This window comes from Haplochromis burtoni, unplaced genomic scaffold (genome assembly GCF_018398535.1).
Source record: "Haplochromis burtoni strain Fernald_Lab_line unplaced genomic scaffold, NCSU_Asbu1 Contig_1813, whole genome shotgun sequence".
Classification (NCBI taxonomy): domain Eukaryota; kingdom Metazoa; phylum Chordata; class Actinopteri; order Cichliformes; family Cichlidae; genus Haplochromis; species Haplochromis burtoni.
The window spans coordinates 1-21,883 of NW_024584174.1; the positions used below are offsets into that span (position 1 = coordinate 1).

At 39.2% G+C, this 21,883-nt stretch overlaps 3 protein-coding genes across 3 annotated transcripts; all 3 read left to right on the forward strand.

The window, feature by feature from the left end:
* The first annotated feature begins 21 nt into the window (after positions 1 to 21).
* On the forward strand, positions 22 to 5,853 carry LOC121813508 (carcinoembryonic antigen-related cell adhesion molecule 21-like). Its single transcript, XM_042217316.1, has 7 exons — positions 22 to 297; positions 391 to 495; positions 604 to 817; positions 1,016 to 1,357; positions 4,470 to 4,803; positions 4,895 to 4,952; positions 5,066 to 5,853. The coding sequence occupies exons 3-7, from the start codon at positions 679 to 681 to the stop codon at positions 5,297 to 5,299; spliced, it is 1,107 nt and encodes a 368-aa protein (XP_042073250.1). The 5' UTR covers positions 22 to 297; positions 391 to 495; positions 604 to 678; the 3' UTR covers positions 5,300 to 5,853.
* An 8,266-nt stretch (positions 5,854 to 14,119) lies between these two features.
* Positions 14,120 to 15,657, forward strand: LOC102289703. The gene is made up of 6 exons (XM_042217314.1): positions 14,120 to 14,278; positions 14,412 to 14,717; positions 14,792 to 15,025; positions 15,119 to 15,223; positions 15,332 to 15,543; positions 15,628 to 15,657. The coding sequence occupies exons 1-6, from the start codon at positions 14,197 to 14,199 to the stop codon at positions 15,655 to 15,657; spliced, it is 969 nt and encodes a 322-aa protein (XP_042073248.1). The 5' UTR covers positions 14,120 to 14,196.
* Positions 15,628 to 19,975, forward strand: LOC121813507 (sialoadhesin-like). Its single transcript, XM_042217315.1, has 4 exons — positions 15,628 to 15,969; positions 17,534 to 17,879; positions 18,012 to 18,069; positions 19,530 to 19,975. The coding sequence occupies exons 1-4, from the start codon at positions 15,735 to 15,737 to the stop codon at positions 19,593 to 19,595; spliced, it is 705 nt and encodes a 234-aa protein (XP_042073249.1). The 5' UTR covers positions 15,628 to 15,734; the 3' UTR covers positions 19,596 to 19,975.
* The last annotated feature ends 1,908 nt before the right edge of the window (positions 19,976 to 21,883 follow it).

Consider the following 21,883-nt stretch of genomic DNA (forward strand, 5'->3'; position numbering starts at 1 on the left):
AATACTCATTAATAACTTTCCAAATGACATCATTGTATAAGTTGTTCTCCATCATCCTCTCAGAGCTGCAGGTAAAGGTGATTCCTGCCACAGAGGGACAGACAGTAACACTGATGTGCAGCAGCAGCTGTCCTCTGACTGAAAAGCCTGCAGCCTACATCTGGTACAAGAACAGAGAGTTTCTCTATGAGGACTGGTCTCCCTGGTACCAAGAGCTGCTCAGCAGTGAGGAAGCAGTCACATACTCCTGTGCTGTCAAAGGCTACGAGCATCTCAGAGCCCCTCAAGTCTCTGTGGGTGAGTCATGACTGTTATTGCTACAGACTCTCCAGCTAAACCCTGTGAAAATGACCTCAGTACAAATATTTAACATCTTGTCTTTTTGTTCAGATTCCATCACACAGACATGCTTCAGTCTCTCTTATGCTTATGGAAACATGTGTTCTTATAAACAGACATTAGTGGATGAGCCGTGCTCCATCACCTACCCCAGAGGTGAAGTTTATATCATATTTGTTGCAACAATACATGTATATGTCTTAAATAAGATGTATGATTATATCAAAAATAGTGACAAGCAGTGTGTTTATCCTTTTTCAACAGAGGTTCATGTTCAAAGAGCTTCTTCCATCTCAGAGTTTGTCACACTGACCTGTAACACCAGCTGTAACCTGACTGATGATCAAACTGTTTTCATGTGGTATCACAACAAACAAAATCATCATGAGAATCAACATTATTCAACTCAAAAATCTTCAACAGGCACATTCTCTTGTACAGTTAAAGGCTCACAAACATCTCCAATCTAAGGAAGTTTGTAAGTGTTAAATATTTTTTATATATAATAATGAACTCAAGCGCTGAAACACAGACCAATCAAACAAGGTTAAATTCCAATCTCAGGAAGTTTGTAAGTGTTAAAACAAACTATGTTTATTTTGCCATATATTAATGAACTCAAGCGCTGAAACACAGACCAATCAAACAACTTCTAAATCTTCCATCTATATTTCAGGTGTTCAGGATAAAAACTGCTGGAGAGTGAATTATGTCAGCAGGAGAATCTGTGCTCTGGAAGGATCTTCAGTCAACATCACAAGTGAATACTCACATCCTGATAACATGAAGCCAGAGTTTAAATGTTGGAGTAAAAAATGGAGAAAAGATAAAGTGGAAGTTGAAGAGCTGATTGAGGCTGCAGGTCGTGTGGAGTATCAGGACAACATGAAGAACCAACACATCCTGACCATCAACAACCTGAAGAAGAATGACTCAGGAGGATACACATTCAGATTCAAGAGAGATCATAAAAGATGGACACAGTCTGATCTGCCTGGAGTCTTTTTGATTGTCACAGGTAAATCTAAACTCCTCACTCAGCAGACTTTACTCATTAATGTCTGAACAGGAGCAGAGGTGGAAGAAATATTCAGAGCCTTCTTTGTTCTTTAACAATGTTAAAATATTCCCTTACAATGAAAAAGTTTGCTTTTAATTAAAATCATGTGCATTTTATGAAACATAACTTTAGTTAAAGTATCAAAAGTAAAAGTTGGCTTCTATTGTAGATAATCATAATAGTTTTAATATTATATACAGTCGGGTCTGAAGGAAACGGCTTCCAGGGCCTAATCCGTGGATCGACTTCCTTCGAGGCGTGGACGTCTATCAGCAGAGAATGTACCTTCACCTACAGCAGAGATTGTCCCTTAGTCTGTAACACAGTCAAATATATTCTCAAGTAACATTCAAGCATGCCATTCAGCGTGTTAGTACGAGCTCGGGAGCAGCTTGGGAGAACAAGAAAACAGAGACTGCTTCAGATTGTCTTCCCAAAGTGACTCAACTTTATTCACAAGTACAACAGTTTATATAGAGGGTAAAATTCATGAGACAGCAGATTATCAGTTTAAACCAGTACAGACCAAGATAAGGGAGCGTCTTCCTGCCCTTGGGTGAAGAAGCATCCTTTGTGTAGTGTATCAGTTCAGCTACAATTGTGATTATCTCAGCGACATATTTTCAAGGCACGAAATAAAGAGTTCTTTCATTAGTGAATTCTGAAACAAACCATTTGGCCTTCAACAGGCGTCTCCTAAGAGATTTAGAAACTAATGTAGCTGAGGGAGTGATCTCTGTGGTATTTCAACCTTGTACCAGCCTGTGATTCTCACACATCAATTCTTGGGTCAAAGAGAAAAATAACTAAAACAAAGGGGCCTTATTGAATGACAGAGTTTTCCTGTATAATGTCACTATAAAACAATATCCAGTAAATGCTCCCATGGTACTAAAATACCTAACAGGGTCCAAAGGTGTTCAGACAAACTACCCTTCACCACAGTTTCGACAGGTGGCATACCTGCTGCTTCAGAACTATTTCTATTTATTGAATTACTGTTTTGATACTACAGCTTCTGTTTATAAAAGAAAATAATACTCATCAATATTTTCTTGATTGCTGTTAAATATAAAAACAAACACTTCTTGAAACACCTCTGCTTTCAAGAAGAAAATAAAACAGTTTTCAGCTCTGACTCACAGCAGTATAAAGTTAAGGAAAGTTCAGAGGTCATCCTCAGCAGAGGATGGTTTAAAGATGTGCATGAATTGGAGTGTTACAATTCACCAACAAAATTTTGATAAATGTTAACTTTTTTTAAAGAAGGAAAAGACATTTAGTATTTTCTTTTAAGTAGTTTTTAATTATTAAAAATAAAAGCTAAAGCTACGCCCCCTTCTACCGTTGATTGACAGTGTGTAAACCTTACCTGACACAAACTCTTATGCATCCATCCAGCCACCTCCTCCAGCTTGTCCAGGGGAACACCAAGGTGTTCCCAGACCAGCTAAGAGATGCAATCTCTTCAGCGTGTCCTGGGTCCGCCCCAGGGCCTCCTCCCGATGGGACAACTGGCTCCTTTCGATGTGAAGCAGCAGTGGCTGTACTCTGAGACCCTCCCGGATGACTGAACTTCTCACCCTATCTCTAAGGGAGAGGCCAGCCACCCTTCAGAGGAAGCTCATTTCTGCCGCTTGTAACCGGGATCTCAATCGTTTGGTCACTACTCACAGCTGCTGACCATAGGTGAGGGTAGGGACGTAGTTTTAATAGTAAATTGAGAGCTTCGCTAAGCTCTCTCAGCTCTCTCTTTACCACAACAGACTGGTGCAGGGTCTGCATCACTGCAGCCACAGCACCAATCTGTCTGTTGATCTCCTGCTCTCTTCTCCCGTCACTTGTTAACAATACCCTCAGAGCCAGGTGGCAGCTAGGAGCCTCATACAAAATTAAAAATGTGATAACACATCCAGAGTCTGAGTCCTGTGAGTAAAAAACAAAGATGACTGAGACAAAAACAGCTGAAAACTTGTGATTATTAGATTAAATACAGCAACTTTTTCTCTATATGTTTTACTTTACTTTACTTTTTTGCAATGTTTGTGTGGGGATTTCTCCAAAACATGTGTTATTCACCATCATTGACAGTCTGGTTTAATAAGTATTTTTGTTTAGAATTGTGCTTGTCTGCATCATTGTTTCACAAAACAGCATTATCAATTTGTGGCGATAGTCAATTTGGCCAGCAGATGTCACTGTGGAGATGGGTCTCAGATTGAAATAAAATTAGAAGCAGAGCACAGCTTGAGTAAACTAACTGAAACACAGACACTGACTAGCCGACAGGAAATACACAACTGGGCAAAACAATGCACAGGTCAAATAAGTCAGCCCAATGACAATGGAAGCAAAACTGAACACTACACACAGGACAAAAAACTATCAAAATAAATCAGGAGACTAACACTGACTGAAACACAAACTAGACAGGGCAAATTAAACACAAAGTTAAAACTGACTAAACATGGGAAACATAGGAAACAGAAAAGAAACACAGACGAGGCAAAGAGAACATAGGAGGGCAGGAAAAACTTGAGAATATCTAACAAAGAAATCTTGAATACAACACAAGATTTACGACTGAACATAAGCAAATGTAATGTTTAAACTAAAACTAGAACGAAGTCAGACAGAAAATATATATTTTTTTTAAAAGGCAACTGAGTCCAACACAGAAAACACTGAGTATAAAACCAAGGATCATGACATAAAGACCCAAAGCACAATGCAAGTTTCAGTTACTGAAGACAAAAGTCAAGGCGGAGACCCACAAAAAAAGAAGCAACTGGACAGGCAGGAGGAAACGGTAGGATAAACCTTTAAGTAAATATTAACTCAGGCTGTCATACACTGTACATGGAGTGGAGTTTAAAAAAGCAACTATTCCCTCGTAAATGTCATAAAAGTACAGAACTTAAGTCAATGTTAGATTTTATCAGTGCATGGGGGGTTATAGAGTCTGCTTTTTGGCTTAACTCACTCAGATTCAGTCTCTAGCACATGTTGCAATTGTGTAATGTTTCATCTTAACATATAACATCTGTCATTATTAATGTTCCTCTTTCAGAGCTGGGAGTGAAGATGAGTCCTTCTGCAGTGGTGACAGAGGGTCAGAGAGTCACACTGACCTGCAGTACCAGCTGTCCTCTGACTGACAACACAAACTACATTTGGTACTTGAACAGTCGACCTCTGACCCCGAGAGAGAACCAGAACAAACATCTGATCCTAGACCCAGTCAGCAGGGAGGATGCAGGAAGCTACTCCTGTGCTGTGAAAAGCAACAAAGATATCAGCTCTGCTCCAAAGACTCTCACTGTCCAAAGTATCACAGGAAGGACACGAGGAGTTTCTGTAATAGTTCTGGTTTCAATACTTCTCTTTTTCTTCTTTTTGATTAGGTAAGCAACAGTGTGTTTGATTCAAAGTGACAACATTTTATCTCTGGCATGAACTCACTTATTTTTTCTGTTTATTACTTTCAATAATCAGAAAAAAGAGGACTACGAGTCAGTCTTCCACAAACGAAACATCAAACAACATAGTGGAGGTAAAGATTACTGTGGAGTTGGAAAACACATTTTCATACTGAATGATCTGTCTTACAGAGTCAAAGGAGTCAAATCTTTAAGTGAATTATGATGTATCGCTTTTTGTTCTTAGCTAAATCCTGATCCTGCGTGTGAAGACGTCTTAGCTCAGCCACAGGCGGAGGATGAAGTCCTCTACAGCAAAGTTCACTTCTTCAAAAACCACACAGATCCTCTTTTTTCCACCATAGAGCCACTTCAGCCAAGAGAAGAGCAGCATGCTGATTACGCTGCTGTGAAGTTTAGACATGAAACGAGCTCTGATGGAGAATCTGTTGTCATTTCAACAGAAACAGATGACACTTAAAGACCTGCAGACGTACACTGCGGCGAACAAGCCTTTTAACAAACCTCTGCACCTCTCATTTAAATTTTTGTGTGTTGTACTTGAATCTATATTTCACATTTATACTTTTTTTTTCTGTATTCAACATAACTAGATTAGCCAGTTTGATTGGCTTTGTATGTTACTCGTGTTAATGTAATAATTCATGGTCATGTAAAAAAAAAAAAAATCATAGTAAAAGTTAATCTGCCTTTTGTCTCCCTCTTCTGACATTGAGAGCAATTACACACAATGAGAGGGTGTAAAAACAATATAGCTCCAAGAAAGAAGGGATACAACAGCTGTAATGTTTGCTGTGGGGATGCCCCTCGTGTGTATAGATGTGCTGTTATAGCAGAGGACACTGACATGTTTGCGAATCTCCCTGCATTATAGCCCGTGATATTGTCACAATGCAAAATTGCAGAATTCATTCAGAGCTATATATTAAACACATTTGTATAGTTTTACATTTGTTGATTTTAGATAGTCTAGTTTTGATGTGAAGCATTTTTACGATTTTAGATGTTTGAGTTCGTTCCTAGACAATTTTATAATATTATTCCAGACGCCATACTCCATCCATCCATTTTAGTTTTGAGGAGGGGCTGGAGTCTATCCAAGCTGTTAGACAGCGTATTACCACCTAGCACTGCTTTTTGCCACTGGTACTGTACTGTACTGGCAAGTATGTACTCGCGTTCTCGGCGAGACCAGATAAGAACACTAAAATAATCCAAACATTAACATTTAGAAGTGATCTAAGTGACTTATATATCATGTTTAACCTCAGTAGCGAAATCTCTATTAATAAAAATAGTGTACATGTATGTCTTAATAAAAACAAGCAGGTGAGATGTTAGAACGCCTTTATTTTTTATTTTAGTACAATAGACAGCTGCTGGGGTTTGTTTAACCTGAGTAGCGAAAAGACCGCGGGGGGGTTGAAAACGATGTGCCGGGAGTCCGCTGTTCTCGCCGGCTCTAGTGATCCTCGACCTCGCTGTCTGCTATGGAGCTGGCGGGTCACAGACGTCTCCGAAAACGTCGGAGCACGTTTGGAAATATATGATATCTTGATAAATCGAGCAGATATTTGAAGTTTACACAGCTACATTCTCGCTTGAAAATAACTTAAAAGTTTATTTTGTGACCCAGAAAGAGTAATATTTAAAAGTTTTTAGCCCGCTCGTCCGCCATTGCCGCGTTTGAGTTTTGGACGAAATGCATTCTGGGATATTTAGCTGTACCAAGTCCACACAAGTCACCACCGATGCATGCTCGATAAAACAGGCGGAGCGAGAACACATCCGGGACTTTTTCGCGTTCTCGGCTTGATGCGTACTTTGAATTGGAACAGTACTTGGTCTCCGACTGATGACGTATCACGAGTACACGAGAACGCAAGTACGCACAAGTACGCATATTGAGAACAGGACTCAGTAGCTGCCGGAGCCTAGAAGAGAGCAAAATAAAAACCGATTTTGCTAAAAAAATAAAATAAAAAAAACCTGCAGAACTCCTCAGATCCTTGTGTTTTGAAGCCGATAAATTCAAAAATTCAGATCCAATTAAATTCAAATCACTCATAATGATTCTCTGGAACACTGGAACACATAGAAAGCAAGCAAACAAAAAAGTGAGGCAACCGCGCGGAGCAGAGCCTTAAAGCACGAACAGAAAATACAGACAAAGACTGACAGGAACAAAGCAGCAGAGGCAGAAGAGAGAGAGAGACCCAATGCAGATTGGATGTACCTTATATAGGGACAGTGATCCTCCCCTCCCGTCACTGGATATCCTTTTGTAAGGAAGAGGACTCCCTTACTACATTCATTTATATTATATTATCTGTATAGCACTTTAGAGCACACCTTTCACTTTATTTAAAGCACCTGCTTAAAGTGCAATGCTAAATAAAGTGCTTTATAAAGCACTTTATTTAGCCTTTATTTTTTATTTTAGTACAATAGACAGCTGCTGGGGTTTGTTTAACCTGACTAGCGAAAATAAAAGCACCTTATCAAGCACTTTATTTAGCATTGCACTTTAAGCATGGATTTGCACACAAGAAGTTTAAATATTTATTGACTATTTATTGGGAATTTTAAAATCAGTTGGTAGCCTTATTTCAGATCCTGCACAGCTGCTCCTCATCAAGGAATGTGGTGGTTGTCTGTCAGGAGAGAAGAATGGTGATTGAGATTGTGATTAAGGTTTACCAGTAAGGAAAACTAATGCAAATGTGTGTGTGAAATCTAGGAATAAAAGTGGTGCAAATAAGTGTTTGTAAGATAATGATTACTCATCACGTGGGTGACTGTGGCTCAGGGGGTTGGGAAGCACATCTGTAACCGGAAGGTCGCCGGTTCGATCCCCGGCTCTCTGTCCTGGTCGTTGTGTCCTTGGGCAAGACACTTTACCCTACCGCCTACTGGTGTTGGCCAGAGGGGCCGATGGCGCGATATGGCAGCCTCGCTTCTGTCAGTCTGCCCCAGGGCAGCTGTGGCTACAACCGTAGCTGCCTCCACCAGTGTGTGAATGTGAGAGTGAATGAATAGTGGCATTGTAAAGTGCTTTGGGTGCCTTGAAAAGCGCTATATAAATCCAATCCATTATTATTCACCTTTCTTGCCTGTGTCCTCTTCAAGGTGTTTGGGCAAATGTTTCCCCGGGGGTCCAGACACCATTTAAAGGTTCCGGGAGAGACCATTGGTAAAGAGAGTGTGGTGAATCTTTTTGTGCTTGGGTTTCTGGGTTTTTATAATATTGGGTTTGGTGTAACATTAAAGTGTGAAATATTTATTAATATGTAAATGTGAAATGTATTTATGTATTTATTTATTCTAATTGATATATTGTATACTGTGGTGGAAGGTTGGGATTTAAGAATTTACCTGAGAGTGGAATAATGGTTAAGTCTGTGACAGGGGTGGAATTCAAGGCCTGAGGGCCGGTGTCCAGGTTTTAGATCTCACCTTGGGTCAACACACCTGAATCACATGATTAGTTCGTTACCAGGCCTCTGGAGAACTTCAGGACATGTTGAGGAGCTAATTTAGCCATTTAAATCAGCTGTGTTGGTTTGAGGACACATCTAAAACCTGCAGGGACACCGGCCCTCGTGGACTAACTCTACGTCCACACGTACACGGGTATTTTTGAAAACTGAGATTTTCCGTTTTCATTTTAAAAAATAATCCCGTCCACACGTAAACGCAGAAATGAAGGAAAACGCTGCTAGGAACATGCCAAAGCAACAGGTGGCGATATATTCCTAACCGTGTAGAAATGTTGGCCAATCAGAAGTCTAGAAGCCTCGGTGGGAAATAGTAAACAAAGCTGGGGCATAGAAGCAGAACCGAGTTGTATGTGTGGAGGGACAGTAACTGTGTGTATATGTAAGCATTTAAACACTGCAGAGAGTAGAATTAACAGTATTGTAGAAATTCATTTCACCGAAACAATAACGTGGCGCACAGTGTGACGTCAAAAAAAGTGCACACCTTTGACGCTGCGTTTTCTCAGTTTTTCTCGTCCACACGTAAATGCAAAAACTGAGTTTTCGAAAATATCCACCCTGGCAGGCGTTTTTAGAATCTACGTTTTCAGTGACCGAAAAACGCTGTTTACGTGTGGACGAAAGGTGCAAACGCATAGAAAAATCTGCATTTTCCAAAATACCCGGGTACGTGTGGACGTAGCCTGAGATTGCCCACCCCTGGGTTAGTCTGACAGCTGAACATATTTAAGGCTGCCAGTTGTCATTGGAGAGGGGGGATTTGTGCTGTGAAGAAGCTCGATGAGTTAAGGAGAGCTGTATAGCAAATAAATACTTTTTGTTCCACTACACTTGCCTTGGTCCATCTCACTGTGTTTCCAGCCGCTAAGGGCCGCACTGTTACACCTTTCATCCTTTGTTTTTTCTTTTCATCTTCCACTTATGATATACACGACCCTACACCATAACTTCTTGCAAACCAGTCTCTCATCCATCATTGTACTGGGTCACTTTGACAGTTCCATGGCCAAAGTGAGTCTGAAAGTCTGCAGAAAAGCAGTTAATCAGTTAATCCATTCAAGAATTTTGTTGGGCGCGCATGCCAGACATAAACTGCTATCCATGCTGAGTGAGGGTTTACTTGTTCGCTTCTGGTGTTTGAGGCAAGAACCAGAATTCCAGGTACATGCCCTGCAAAGGCCAGGTATATTTGCTTATAAGGATATTGAAAGGACTGTACACTTCGGCTTTACCGTCATTTAAAGAGCTGTATGCATTTGTGTCACGGCCCCAGAAAGGGCTGCAGGCCTTTGCTTTACAGCTATCCAAACAGCTACATGCTTCTGTTGTACAGCTGGTTAAAGGGCTACACAGCAGTCCAGTTAAGCACAGCTGCATGTTTCTGCTGCACAGTCAAAGGCAGCTGCATAACGAGAAGGGTCCTATGTGTTACACACTGAAGGACGACAGGGTTCATTCAGGTGCACATGAAGATTTATTGCGCTGAAACACAGCAAAACAATTCAGTGTTACTGGCGGCTTCCATTGTAATAACTGGCCTGCGTTACTTTTGTAGCATTACGTGTAATGGCCATGTATTAATCAGCCCTTAACACACAGAGAAAATGACCAGTAAACAATAGACAACATAACATGTACTGGCTGGTCTATTTCCTATAACTTTAACTGAAACCAGCTAACAGTTTCCTTTCACCTTACTGATGGAACAACACGGTTACAGAGATTAATGCAGGAGGCTAACATGACTTAGCTAGCGCACAAATGTTACTAGCATTACCCACAGATAACGTGAAACAACTCCCTTATTCGCTCACATTAAACACCATATAAACAAGAATTACACTCCAAACATGTTAAATAAGCATCAACTTTACATAAATGTATGTAGTTCTCGTATATTGCTCTCACCTGAAACACAGCAAAACAATTCAGTGTTACTGGCGGCTTCCATTGTAATAACTGGCCTGCGTTACTTTTGTGAAGGATTATTTTGCCAGTTACCCGTTTGGCTGAGCCGCCACTGCCACCTACTGGCGAAACTAAATATCGCCCTAACATCACATCAGGTGGGAGCAAATGAGCTTTTCGCTCTGTGTTATGATGCAAACTATTGTCACAACAAATAGCAAAAAAAGATGATGGGGGGTGGGCACGAACACATAAGGAACACATCTGAGACTTGTTCTTAATGCTCAAAATACTCAGGGTGCCACATATGCACATACTTTAGCAGTGCCAAGCTAAATTGGCACTTCCCTTTGTTGGACTAATCACAGTTGGCCATAATACTATCAAAAGTTTCTTACCGATCCTCATTGTTACATTTTTAAACAGTACTAATCAACGTGTGTTTATACAACAAGTGGCACAAATCATTCCTTAATACTATGGTAGATATATTTAACCTAAATATATGGGTCCTGTGATTTGAGTATGCAGGTTAACTGCTTAATACAGTGACTCCACTATATAAAGACTTCATTGTGAGTATGCATAGTATATATGAGTATATATGTGTAAGGAAGAGGACTCCCTTACTTAATTAGGGCCCGAGCACCGAGAGTGCGAAGGCCCTATTGTATCTGCTCCGTTTCTTATTATTATTATTATTCAGGCAAAACAAGGGCCTTTTTGAGGGCCTAAACATGCTCAAAAACTCATGAAATTTTGCACACATGCCAGGTCTGGTGAAAAATTTTGTATTTTAATGGTTTTACATATGAGCACTGGGAAATGGCTCTAGAGCGCCACCTATGCCTTGTTAAATGCAGCCCTACGACCACATCGTTTGAGCTACATGTATGAAATTTGGCACACATGTGTATCATGCCAAGACGAACAAAAAAGTCTGTGGGCCCATTGACGCAAACCCAACAGGAAGTCCGCAATTTAGAAGTGAAGGTGACATTTTGGCTCTAATTTTGCCATTTCCATGCCTCGAACTTTTTCGAACTCCTCCTTGGGATTTGGTCGTATAAGCTTCATCTTTGGTCAGTGTCAACTACACACCTGGGCCATGTTAAATTGCGGAGCTTTTGAGTTTTCACAATACGGTGAGGCCGTGGCGCCACGGCGAATTTCGATGACTCGCCATGAAAATCTTATTGCCTCTCATTCCCTCATACATTGTCCGATCTGGACCAAAGAGCACACATATGATAAGGCTCCACCCCTGAACATATTTCAACTGCCATATTTGACATCAAGGACAGCGCCACCTAGTGGGAACAGGAAATGTCATGTTTTACACTTTGGGGTACAGTATAGTGATGGGTGACATCTGCAGCCTCAAATTTCTCCAGGAAAGCCTTAAGGAGTTGGTCTTGGGTTACAGTGAAAACTGTGACTTTTCGCGAAAGGGTGTGACCCCAGCAGCATGGCGAACTTTGATGTCACGCCATGAAGAAACAAATTAGTATAACTCAATGAAATCCAGTCTGATCAGTACCAGACTTTACAGGCATGATGTCAGACCCGCCCTGAACAGATTGATGTGCCCATTGTCGGAAATACGGACAGCGCCACCTAGTGGCAACAGGAAATGTCATGGCTTTAATTTTGTTGTACTGATTTTCACAGGTTCATCGTGGCCACCTCAAAAGCGGTGAATATCACCATCAGTCCCTCGTGATGCTTCAGTGCAAAAATTGTGACTTTAAACTGAACGGCGCACCCTGGTGGCAACGCGGTTCACCATGAAAGATGAAGTGGCTTTTGAGGGGCTTGGAAAGTTTATAGAGGCTTGAAATTTGGCCCACACCTCCAATGGGACGAAGGCTTTGTTGTTATGTGATCACCTTCCTTGAATAGCGCAAAATGGCTCCACAGCGCCCCCTACAAACTTTCAAATCATCAGCCCCTGCTCTGTGTTTTATGTATGAGTCTGAAATCTGGGAAGGTTATAGGAGAGATCAAGATGTACAAAAAAGTCTCTTGGAGCAATATCCCAAATCCAACAGGAAGTCAGCCATTTTAAAATTAATGTGTAATTTTGGCGACATTTTCCCCTCTTTTCAGGCACCGTTCTTTGACGAACTCCTCCAAGGGATTTCATCAGATTGATGCGATTTCCTGTGTGTGGAATCTAAAGACCTTTGTGATGTTAAATTGCGAAGCTTTTTACGTTCAGGGAAACGGGGTGGTCATGGCGGCATGTGGAGTTTCAATCACTCGCCAAAAAGCAGTAATCTGCTGTCACTCGAAAACACAATGTCCAATCTCTCCCAAAGGTCGTAGGCATGATTAGACTCGAGCTCGGATATGTTTGTTATGCCATTTGTACATAATGGTTAGAGCGCCACCTAGTGGGACGACTATAATCCTGGTTGAATAAGATGAAATGTTAGCTGGTGGTTAAATGCATGAAATCCATCAATGTCACATCAGATCGGACATGCTGGTATTAGGTTTTGGGCGTGGCTTGACACGCCAGGGTGCGAGGGCCCTCATAACGCTGCTTGCAGCTTTAATTATATTATATTATCTGTATAGCACTTTAGAGCATACCTTTCACTTTATTAAAAGCACCTTATCAAGCACTTTATTTAGCACTGCACTTTAAGCATGGATTTGCACACAAGAAGTTTAAATATTTATTGACTATTTATTGGGAATTTTAAAATCAGTTGGTAGCCTTGTTTCAGATCCTGCACAGCTGCTCCTCATCAAGGAATGTGGTGGTTGTCTGTCAGGAGAAAAGAATGGTGATTGAGATTTTGATTAAGGTTTACCAGTAAGGAAAACTAATGCAAATGTGTGTGTGATTACACACAATTTATGAAAGTAACTATGATAACATGTCTAGTGTATACAGGAATATATATGTCATAATAAAATCATCAAACCTCAACATGTAAAAACACTTTGAGTCATATGTTCAAATACCTTTGGTTCATTTAATAAGAAGGTGTCACATGTTAGGGAGCTGAAACTCCTAAACCCTTTATCCAATTTGAATGTGGATACCTGCACATGACAGCTGAGACCATACACATTTTGTCCATGTTCATTATGTGTTTATGTGTGTATGTAAACTGTATTGAAATTTTGGATTTACAAAGTATGACAATTGCAAATACAGATGTCAGTATGACAGTACACAGCCAACTAACCTGTAACAATGTAGCCAAAACAGAACATGTGATCACAATCACTTTCTAGAAAACAAAACTGGTCTTTTTGCATGCTAACTTAAAGATAATATAAAGAAACAGTGCAGAATATTATGGGAAACATAACCTGCACTAACCAAATGTCCATGATCTCAGCAGCACAAACTGCTGCTGAGATCATGTGCTGTGATAATAGCAACCTACGCTGGGCAGACCACAAACTGCTGAAGAGTAGAACAAGCTAGATGGATCCTTAATAATGCTGATGTTTTCAAAATGGCCACCATTTTTATTATTGTTATTATTATGATTATGATCATTTATAATATCATCATCATTATTATTATTATTATTTTAACATGCCTTGTAATAATGTTTGTATAAACATTTTGACATGAGTTAGGACTGAATGTTTCATTATATCACATCACTCCATTAGGTGGGAGCCTGACATACACACAGCACATAAATATATAAATATATATATAGGGGAATAATATTAACACTTTATTGAGAACTGAAAGTTACCTGAACATCTGAAATATTCAAGGGTAAGACAACTAAACCACATTGCACTTCCTGCAGAGAACAAAAGAACCACAGAGGAAGGACGTTCATGTCTAGTTTCAAAGGTGCTATGTGTGCCAAACCACTGAACATAAAACAGTCAGGCGAGCCCTTCTGTTTTTCAAGCAATTTTGAAATGTGAGTAAATCGCGTCTACTTTTATATTTATTGTCAACGTTATGCTTCCACGCTGGTCTCCAACCAACATGTTGCTGACAGGTTTTCGATATGTGTTCCTCTGTTTCATCTTCTACATTTCAGGTATGAGTAATTATTTATACATCCTTGTAAAAAGATACCTAAAAATAATTTACTTATTTACATTCTAAGGATAGAAAAAAACGACAGGTGATAAGACAATAAATCCGTTTGCTAATAAAAGTTTGTGTTAAAGGTGTTAATGGAGGAGAAACCAGGATCTGTGCTTTCAAAGGTTCATCAGTGGATCTGCACTGCTCACATCAACATCTGACTTCAAACAGAAAATGGTTCACTATAGACTGGGATGGTTACAAGTATGTTCAGAGTGAGCTCTCTGTGGATGGACAACGTGTAACATACAACATGTCTGAAGAGAAAAACCCAACTTTAACCATCAATGATCTAAGAGAGAGTGATGCAAACGCTTACTGCTGTATGAAGACTGCAGAGAATCCAGGACGCTGTTGGTTCAACAGAATTACTCTACAAGTAGTTACAGGTACAGTGACTTTTACTTATTACTTACTTTCCAAATGACATCATTGTATAAGTTGTTCTCCATCATCCTCTCAGAGCTGCAGGTAAAGGTGATTCCTGCCACAGAGGGACAGACAGTAACACTGATGTGCAGCAGCAGCTGTCCTCTGACTGAAAAGCCTGCAGCCTACATCTGGTACAAGAACAGAGAGTTTCTCTATGAGGACTGGTCTCCCTGGTACCAAGAGCTGCTCAGCAGTGAGGAAGCAGTCACATACTCCTGTGCTGTCAAAGGCTACGAGCATCTCAGAGCCCCTCAAGTCTCTGTGGGTGAGTCATGACTGTTATTGCTACAGACTCTCCAGCTAAACCCTGTGAAAATGACCTCAGTACAAATATTTAACATCTTGTCTTTTTGTTCAGATTCCATCACACAGACATGCTTCAGTCTCTCTTATGCTTATGGAAACATGTGTTCTTATAAACAGACATTAGTGGATGAGCCGTGCTCCATCACCTACCCCAGAGGTGAAGTTTATATCATATTTGTTGCAACAATACATGTATATGTCTTAAATAAGATGTATGATTATATCAAAAATAGTGACAAGCAGTGTGTTTATCCTTTTTCAACAGAGGTTCATGTTCAAAGAGCTTCTTCCATCTCAGAGTTTGTCACACTGACCTGTAACACCAGCTGTAATCTGACTGATGATCAAACTGTCTACATGTGGTATCACAACAAAAGAAACTATCATGAGAATCAACATTTTTCAACTCATAACTCTTCAACAGACACATTCTCTTGTGCAGTTAAAGATCACACACAAATCTTCAATCTAAGGAAAGTTTGTAAGTGTTAAATATATTTTGCCAACTAATAATGAAACACAGACCAATCAAACAACTTAAATCTTCCATCTATATTTCAGGTGTTCAGGATAAAAACTGCTGGAGAGTGAATTATGTCAGCAGGAGAATCTGTGCTCTGGAAGGATCTTCAGTCAACATCACAAGTGAATACTCACATCCTGATAACATGAAGCCAGAGTTTAAATGTTGGAGTAAAAAATGGAGAAAAGATAAAGTGGAAGTTGAAGAGCTGATTGAGGCTGCAGGTCGTGTGGAGTATCAGGACAACATGAAGAACCAACACATCCTGACCATCAACAACCTGAAGAAGAATGACTCAGGAGGATACACATTCAGATTCAAGAGAGATCATAAAAGATGGACACAGTCTGATCTGCCTGGAGTCTTTTTGATTGTCACAGGTAAATTTAAACTCCTCAGTCAGCAGACTTTACTCATTAATGTCTGAACAGGAGCAGAGGTGGAAGAAATATTCAGTTTGGGTGAAATTGGCAACGTCACACTACAAATCATCATTACAAGGAAAAGGCCTGTATTTAAAACTGAATTCATATGTTTCCAGAAAAATTGCATGTAATATTGTAGAAAATATTACTTATTATGCAGGAGAAATGCCTTTTGCTTTCTATAAGATGTATTCACATGCCTGTTGCAACTTTCACTTTGGGTGTTTATAGTTCAGGTTTGAACAACCTGGATACTGTTATTTTGTTTGATCTACAGCTGTCATGTACAGCTGTGCAGCAGCCAAGGCAGGACCCAAACACAGGACTCAGAAACAATATAGGGGAATAAACCAAAGGAAGCAAACTTTATTTGCTGAATACGTCTCGATCTAATACTGACTAACAGGATTGGGAAGGGGTCGGCAACCTGCGGCTCCGGAGCCGCATGCGGTTCTTTAGTCCTTTTAGTGCGGCTCTGCGTGGTTTTGGAAAATAAATTATTTTTTTAAGTAATTAGCTGAAGTGTATTTCATTAATGTTAGTTCTTTTTTTTAACTTGTAGTTCTAAATTGGAAAATTATTGTGATATTGAAATATAAATATAAAATTATATTCTATTATTTTTTGATTGCTCAAAATAAGCGTCACACTCGCGGGTGCCGCTCAGGTGTGACCGCCTCCCCTGCAGCGGCGCTGCAGACCACGCCCCGCCACACACATTAACCAGGTAAAATACATATTTAGGCTGAATTTTGCAAGTATCTATTTTTCATCTTTTAGCAGCATAGTGCTTTTTTCCAATTTTTTTTTTTAAAAGTCAGGTCAAGGCTCCAAAAGCCCAAAGGAGATATAAGGGTGGTGGCTGACAACAGTTTTTGTTTACTGGATCATTTTAGTTCAGCTGGGTGTCTTTCCTTTTGTTATATTTCCTTAAGAGTTCAAAATGTGTTAATTACATAAATAAAAAAGTAATTTTCTCTGTAGCACTTCATAGATTTAAGCAACACAGCTTAGTTGTTTACACAAAGCATACAGGTAAAATAACAATATATTCAGTGTTATCTTCATTTTAGACGTCAAAAAGTATTTGCAGCTCCCAGTGTTTTTGTTTGCGTGGAAATCATGTCCAAATGGCTCTTTGGGTGTTAAAGGTTCCTGACCCCTATGATGGGGGAAGCAAAACTGAACACAATGAACACAGGATGAGGGGCTGTCAAAATGAAACAGGAATTATGATAAACACAGGCTTGACATGGGGACCAGAGGGAAATAGACATGGGGACATGACTGACTGTGGAAACAGAAGGGAAACACTTGGAACAACACATTGTCTGGATAATTGAACATGCTTTTTTAATTTATTTATTTTTTTGTCAACATAAAGGTCTCATTTCAAAATATTTTCATATTTTAGTTTAATAGAAAAACATTTAAAGTCACATAAAAAAAACAGTAGTGGAATACAAATATAAGTTTGCACAGAAAAAAAATAACACTCACCCTAAATTTTTGCTTTTAGAGCTGAGAGTGAAGATGAGTCCTTCTGCAGTGGTGACAGAGGGTCAGAGAGTCACACTGACCTGCAGTACCAGCTGTCCTCTGACTGACAACACAAACTACATTTGGTACTTGAACAGTCGACCTCTGACCCCGAGAGAGAACCAGAACAAACATCTGATCCTAGACCCAGTCAGCAGGGAGGATGCAGGAAGCTACTCCTGTGCTGTGAAAAGCAACAAAGATATCAGCTCTGCTCCAAAGACTCTCACTGTCCAAAGTATCACAGGAACATGGACACCAGCAGCTGCAGGAGTTTCTGCTGCTCTTCTGGTTTTAATACCTTTCATTGTCTGCTGGTGTGTTAGGTGAGCAAAAGTGTGATCTCATTCAGATCAATAGTATTCATCTGATATTGTTTTAGTTGTGTATATGTATACACATGTGTGTGTGTATGTATATATATACATATATATATTTGCTCTTTTTTTACAAATCAGAAAAAAGAGGATTTCAAACCAGCCTTCAAGAAGTGCAACACTAGGCAACAAACAGCAGGTACAAAACAAGACACAAACAATGCTGCTGAAATTGAAAAAAAAAAATCCCCATTGTCAACCTTATTTTTGTTCACATAACTCTATTCTATTTTACTTTTTTATTTATAATCATTATCATAATTAGCAATAATTATCATTTAATCAGGTATTTTAAGTATATATACATTTATTGTGGGCATGAATGTCAAAGCAATTTGGGGTTTTTAATGATTGATTTCAACTGTTGTTTTTCAAGCGTGGTATTATTGCAGGAATAAAGTGTTTTAATTAAGTTTATAAAACACCTAAGTGCATTTATTTTAGATTTTAGATTTTACAAACAGCTTCAAATAGATACATATCTCCCAATAATATTTGTTCAAATGTCCTTTAGCGGGTTGCAGCTTAGCCAGACATTTTTAGTAAAGATAAACAACAGTCTGGCATATTTCTGGTTGTATATTTGACTACTTATCTTTATATAAGTGGAATTCATCTTCATTTGTTGGATTCCTGTTGTGTTCCTGGCTTTTAAGCATACTCCACAAATTTCCAATAGGGTTGAGGCTGGGGCTTTGAAAAGGCTATAAAGCTTAATGTAAGGCTGTAATGCTTTATTTATAGCTCAATTTTTGTCTCATTTGACGACAAAATTGTTCTCCAGAAAAAAAAAATGGCGTTTAGATATGGGAAGCTACAATTTTCGGTTAAGCTTAAAGGGGTTAATTTTGAGGCAGGAGCTCTTTCTTGTCAGTATCCTCTGAGTCCATTACAGTGTAAAACATGTTTTCACTGTGGACAGTGTTCCAGCAGTTTCCAGGTTATGGCTGGCTTGATTTTTGGTGGTTTCTGGGTTATTCCTGAACATCCTAACTAATTTCCTCTCATCTGAGGGTGACAGTTTAGGTCTTCCTCGAGGCCTAGGCAAAGTGGTCACACATGAAAAAAATATACTTACACTTATATACAGCTGTTTGAAATGATGGTCTTGCTATCTGCAGTTGTTTAGAATTGGCTTCTGACACTTTTGTTTGATTGGTTTTATTTTTTTTTTAATTTTTAAAAATGGATGCTCTACAACTAGTCAACCCTGGAAAAAACAGCAGTTGAAAGCAGTCATCAAGAGCCTAACTTTACTGTGAAGTTCATCCCTGTTATGAATATATATAAACACAGCTTAAATGTACACTTTATTTATCTGAATTCAATAATTTTAATTTCAGATTCATTTTATCAATGTATTTCTTTTTTCTTATTGCATTTTAATGAGCGACACAATCTACTTATCTATTTGTTTGTTCTACTTTACTTAATTATAATTGTTATAGCAAAGGAATTTCACAGATTTTATACTTTATATTTTGTCACCTCACAAACCTGCTGGTCAGAGTATCATTAACACCTGCAAATAAAGTAAAAATATTTAAATGAAGAGAAAAATGACCTATAACACAGTATGTTGTTTGTCTTCCTCCTCAGGTGAACCCTGATCCAATATATGAAAACATCCCAACTCATTATTGCAGAGACTGCAACTACCTATGACCCACACAACTGATCTCTACTGCAATATTGACCCACTGCCTGCTCACTAAAGTAACTTTGTTACCATAGTGATTTAAAGGGCCCTTTTCTCTGATAGCTTCCACAACACAGCAGTGACACCACATTTGGTGGATCTGCCAGTGGTTTTCATACTCTGGAACATAAATTACAACAGAAATTGTTCTTGAACTTTTCCGTTATAAAATGTATGCTATTGAAACATATGTCACAACTGAAAGATGACGATCACAACAATTTGTGTTTGAGAACAGCTGAGTGACATTTTCTCAACATTTTTTTTATGCACCATATCCCAAAACCACGTGAAGTCACTTTTACATCCCTCATAGCTTTCCAAAGAAATTGTAATGACATTTACGGCAATAAATGTGGTTACTGTTTGAATTTGTCCTTGTGGTTTCATATGTGTTCTGACTGAGAAACACTGTCCTCTGAATACTGACAGACACTCTTCACTAAAAATCTAATCTTTACAAAACTAGTCATTTTATGATTAGCAAATAAGAGAACCACGTGACAAAATGTACGAGACAAGGAAGTAAAAGTGTCCAGTCACAAACATAGAGCAAGACAGGGGGAGGCAACAAATGTAAATACAAGTTGGGGGAGATGACTAAAGCTACTCATACTGAAACCCGCATGCCCTACATTACAGAGAGCTCATTCCTAAAACAGAGATAAAGAGAAAGCAAAGAGTCTAAACAGCAACTTAAACTTTAAAAAGAGTCAAACAACAGGAACCATAAGAAATAAAGAAGGAAGTGATTTTGCTGCTGTTCAACTGTGTTTAGTTTGTAGTGGAAACTGCTGAAAACAACAGAGGAAGCAGAACTTTCTGCTGAAAAGAGTTGTAAAAGCTAAACCGCTTGCATTTGAAAGGGCACAGTGAAGATTATCGAGAAAGCTGAGCGCATGCAAGCGGGCGAACACGTGTGAGATTCGAACTTTCGCCCGCGGGTCTCAAGGCGGCTGCTTATCCCACTGAGCCAAACCAGTTCTGATGCCAACCAAAGATATAATGAGAAAAACAATTATCACTGATAAAAGGTGAAAAAGCTCAAAATTCTGCTGAAAAGAGCCGAAGAAACAGAAAATTGAGCTGAAAAGAGCAGAAGAGATTGAGATTTGTACTGAAAAGAAGTAAAAATTCTGCTGTAAAGAGGTGTAGCTGTGGCTACAATGTAGCTTGCCATCACCAGTGTGTGAAGGTCTGTGTGAATGGGTGGATGACTGGATGTGTAAAGCGCTTTGGGGTCCTTAGGGACTAGTAAAGCGCTATACACATATAAATACAGGCCATTTTAGCAGAAAGAGCAGAACAGTTGAAAATTTGAATGGTGAAAATCTGCTGAAAACTGAGGGAGTAGTTAACCAGCAAAGGTCGGAGCATCTAGAATAAGGTAGAAGAATAAAGCTTATCTGACTACAATCAGATAAAGTCTAAATGTTGGTACAAAGAATCAGAATTCCACTTTTAAAGTCAAGAGAAATGCTGTGGGGGAAGCTGAACAGCTGACTGAGTTTGCAGATCATGTGGAGTATGATGATAGCAGGTTTAATATAAATTTATAAAAACTGTCTTGTCTACTCAGATGACTTCTCATCTTATGTATGAAAACAACTCGGCTCAATCAGCAGAGCAGGATCATTTCTACAAAATTTGCAGCTTTATAGACTTAGTTTAGTTTAAATAATTAAAGTCAATGTGTCCTTTAGAGTAAAACATTTATAAGAATTGCATTAATATATATCCAGTGTGATGTTGAATACCTGCAGCAATACATCCTGAAGTGAAGTGAAGTAACCCTGAAGTGATAGGTCACAGGAGGCAGGGTACACCCTGGACAGCTCACCAGTCTATCACATAGAGACAAACAACAATTTTCACTTACATTCGTGGGTAATTTAGATTCACCAATTAACCTAACCTAACTCTTTTGACTTTTAACTGTGGGAGGAAACTAGAATACCTAGAGAGAAACCACTGCAAGCCAGATTGGGGATTTAAACCCAGGACCTTTTTACTGTGAGGCAACAGCACTAACCCCCATGCTACAAAGCCAGGCTTAACAAAAGTAGGAAAGCTATGATTTCAAGGCTTGATGCAGAATTTTTCGTACGTTTTTGTCCATGACAAGTTAAACCACAATAAATAGAATAAATAGCGATAGCATACACGTGGTGTGTGTGTAGTTGTCTGCCTCTTATAACTCCAGTGATTTTCCTGCAGTTTGAAATCTTTTGCAATCTTGTGAATTTCATGAGTC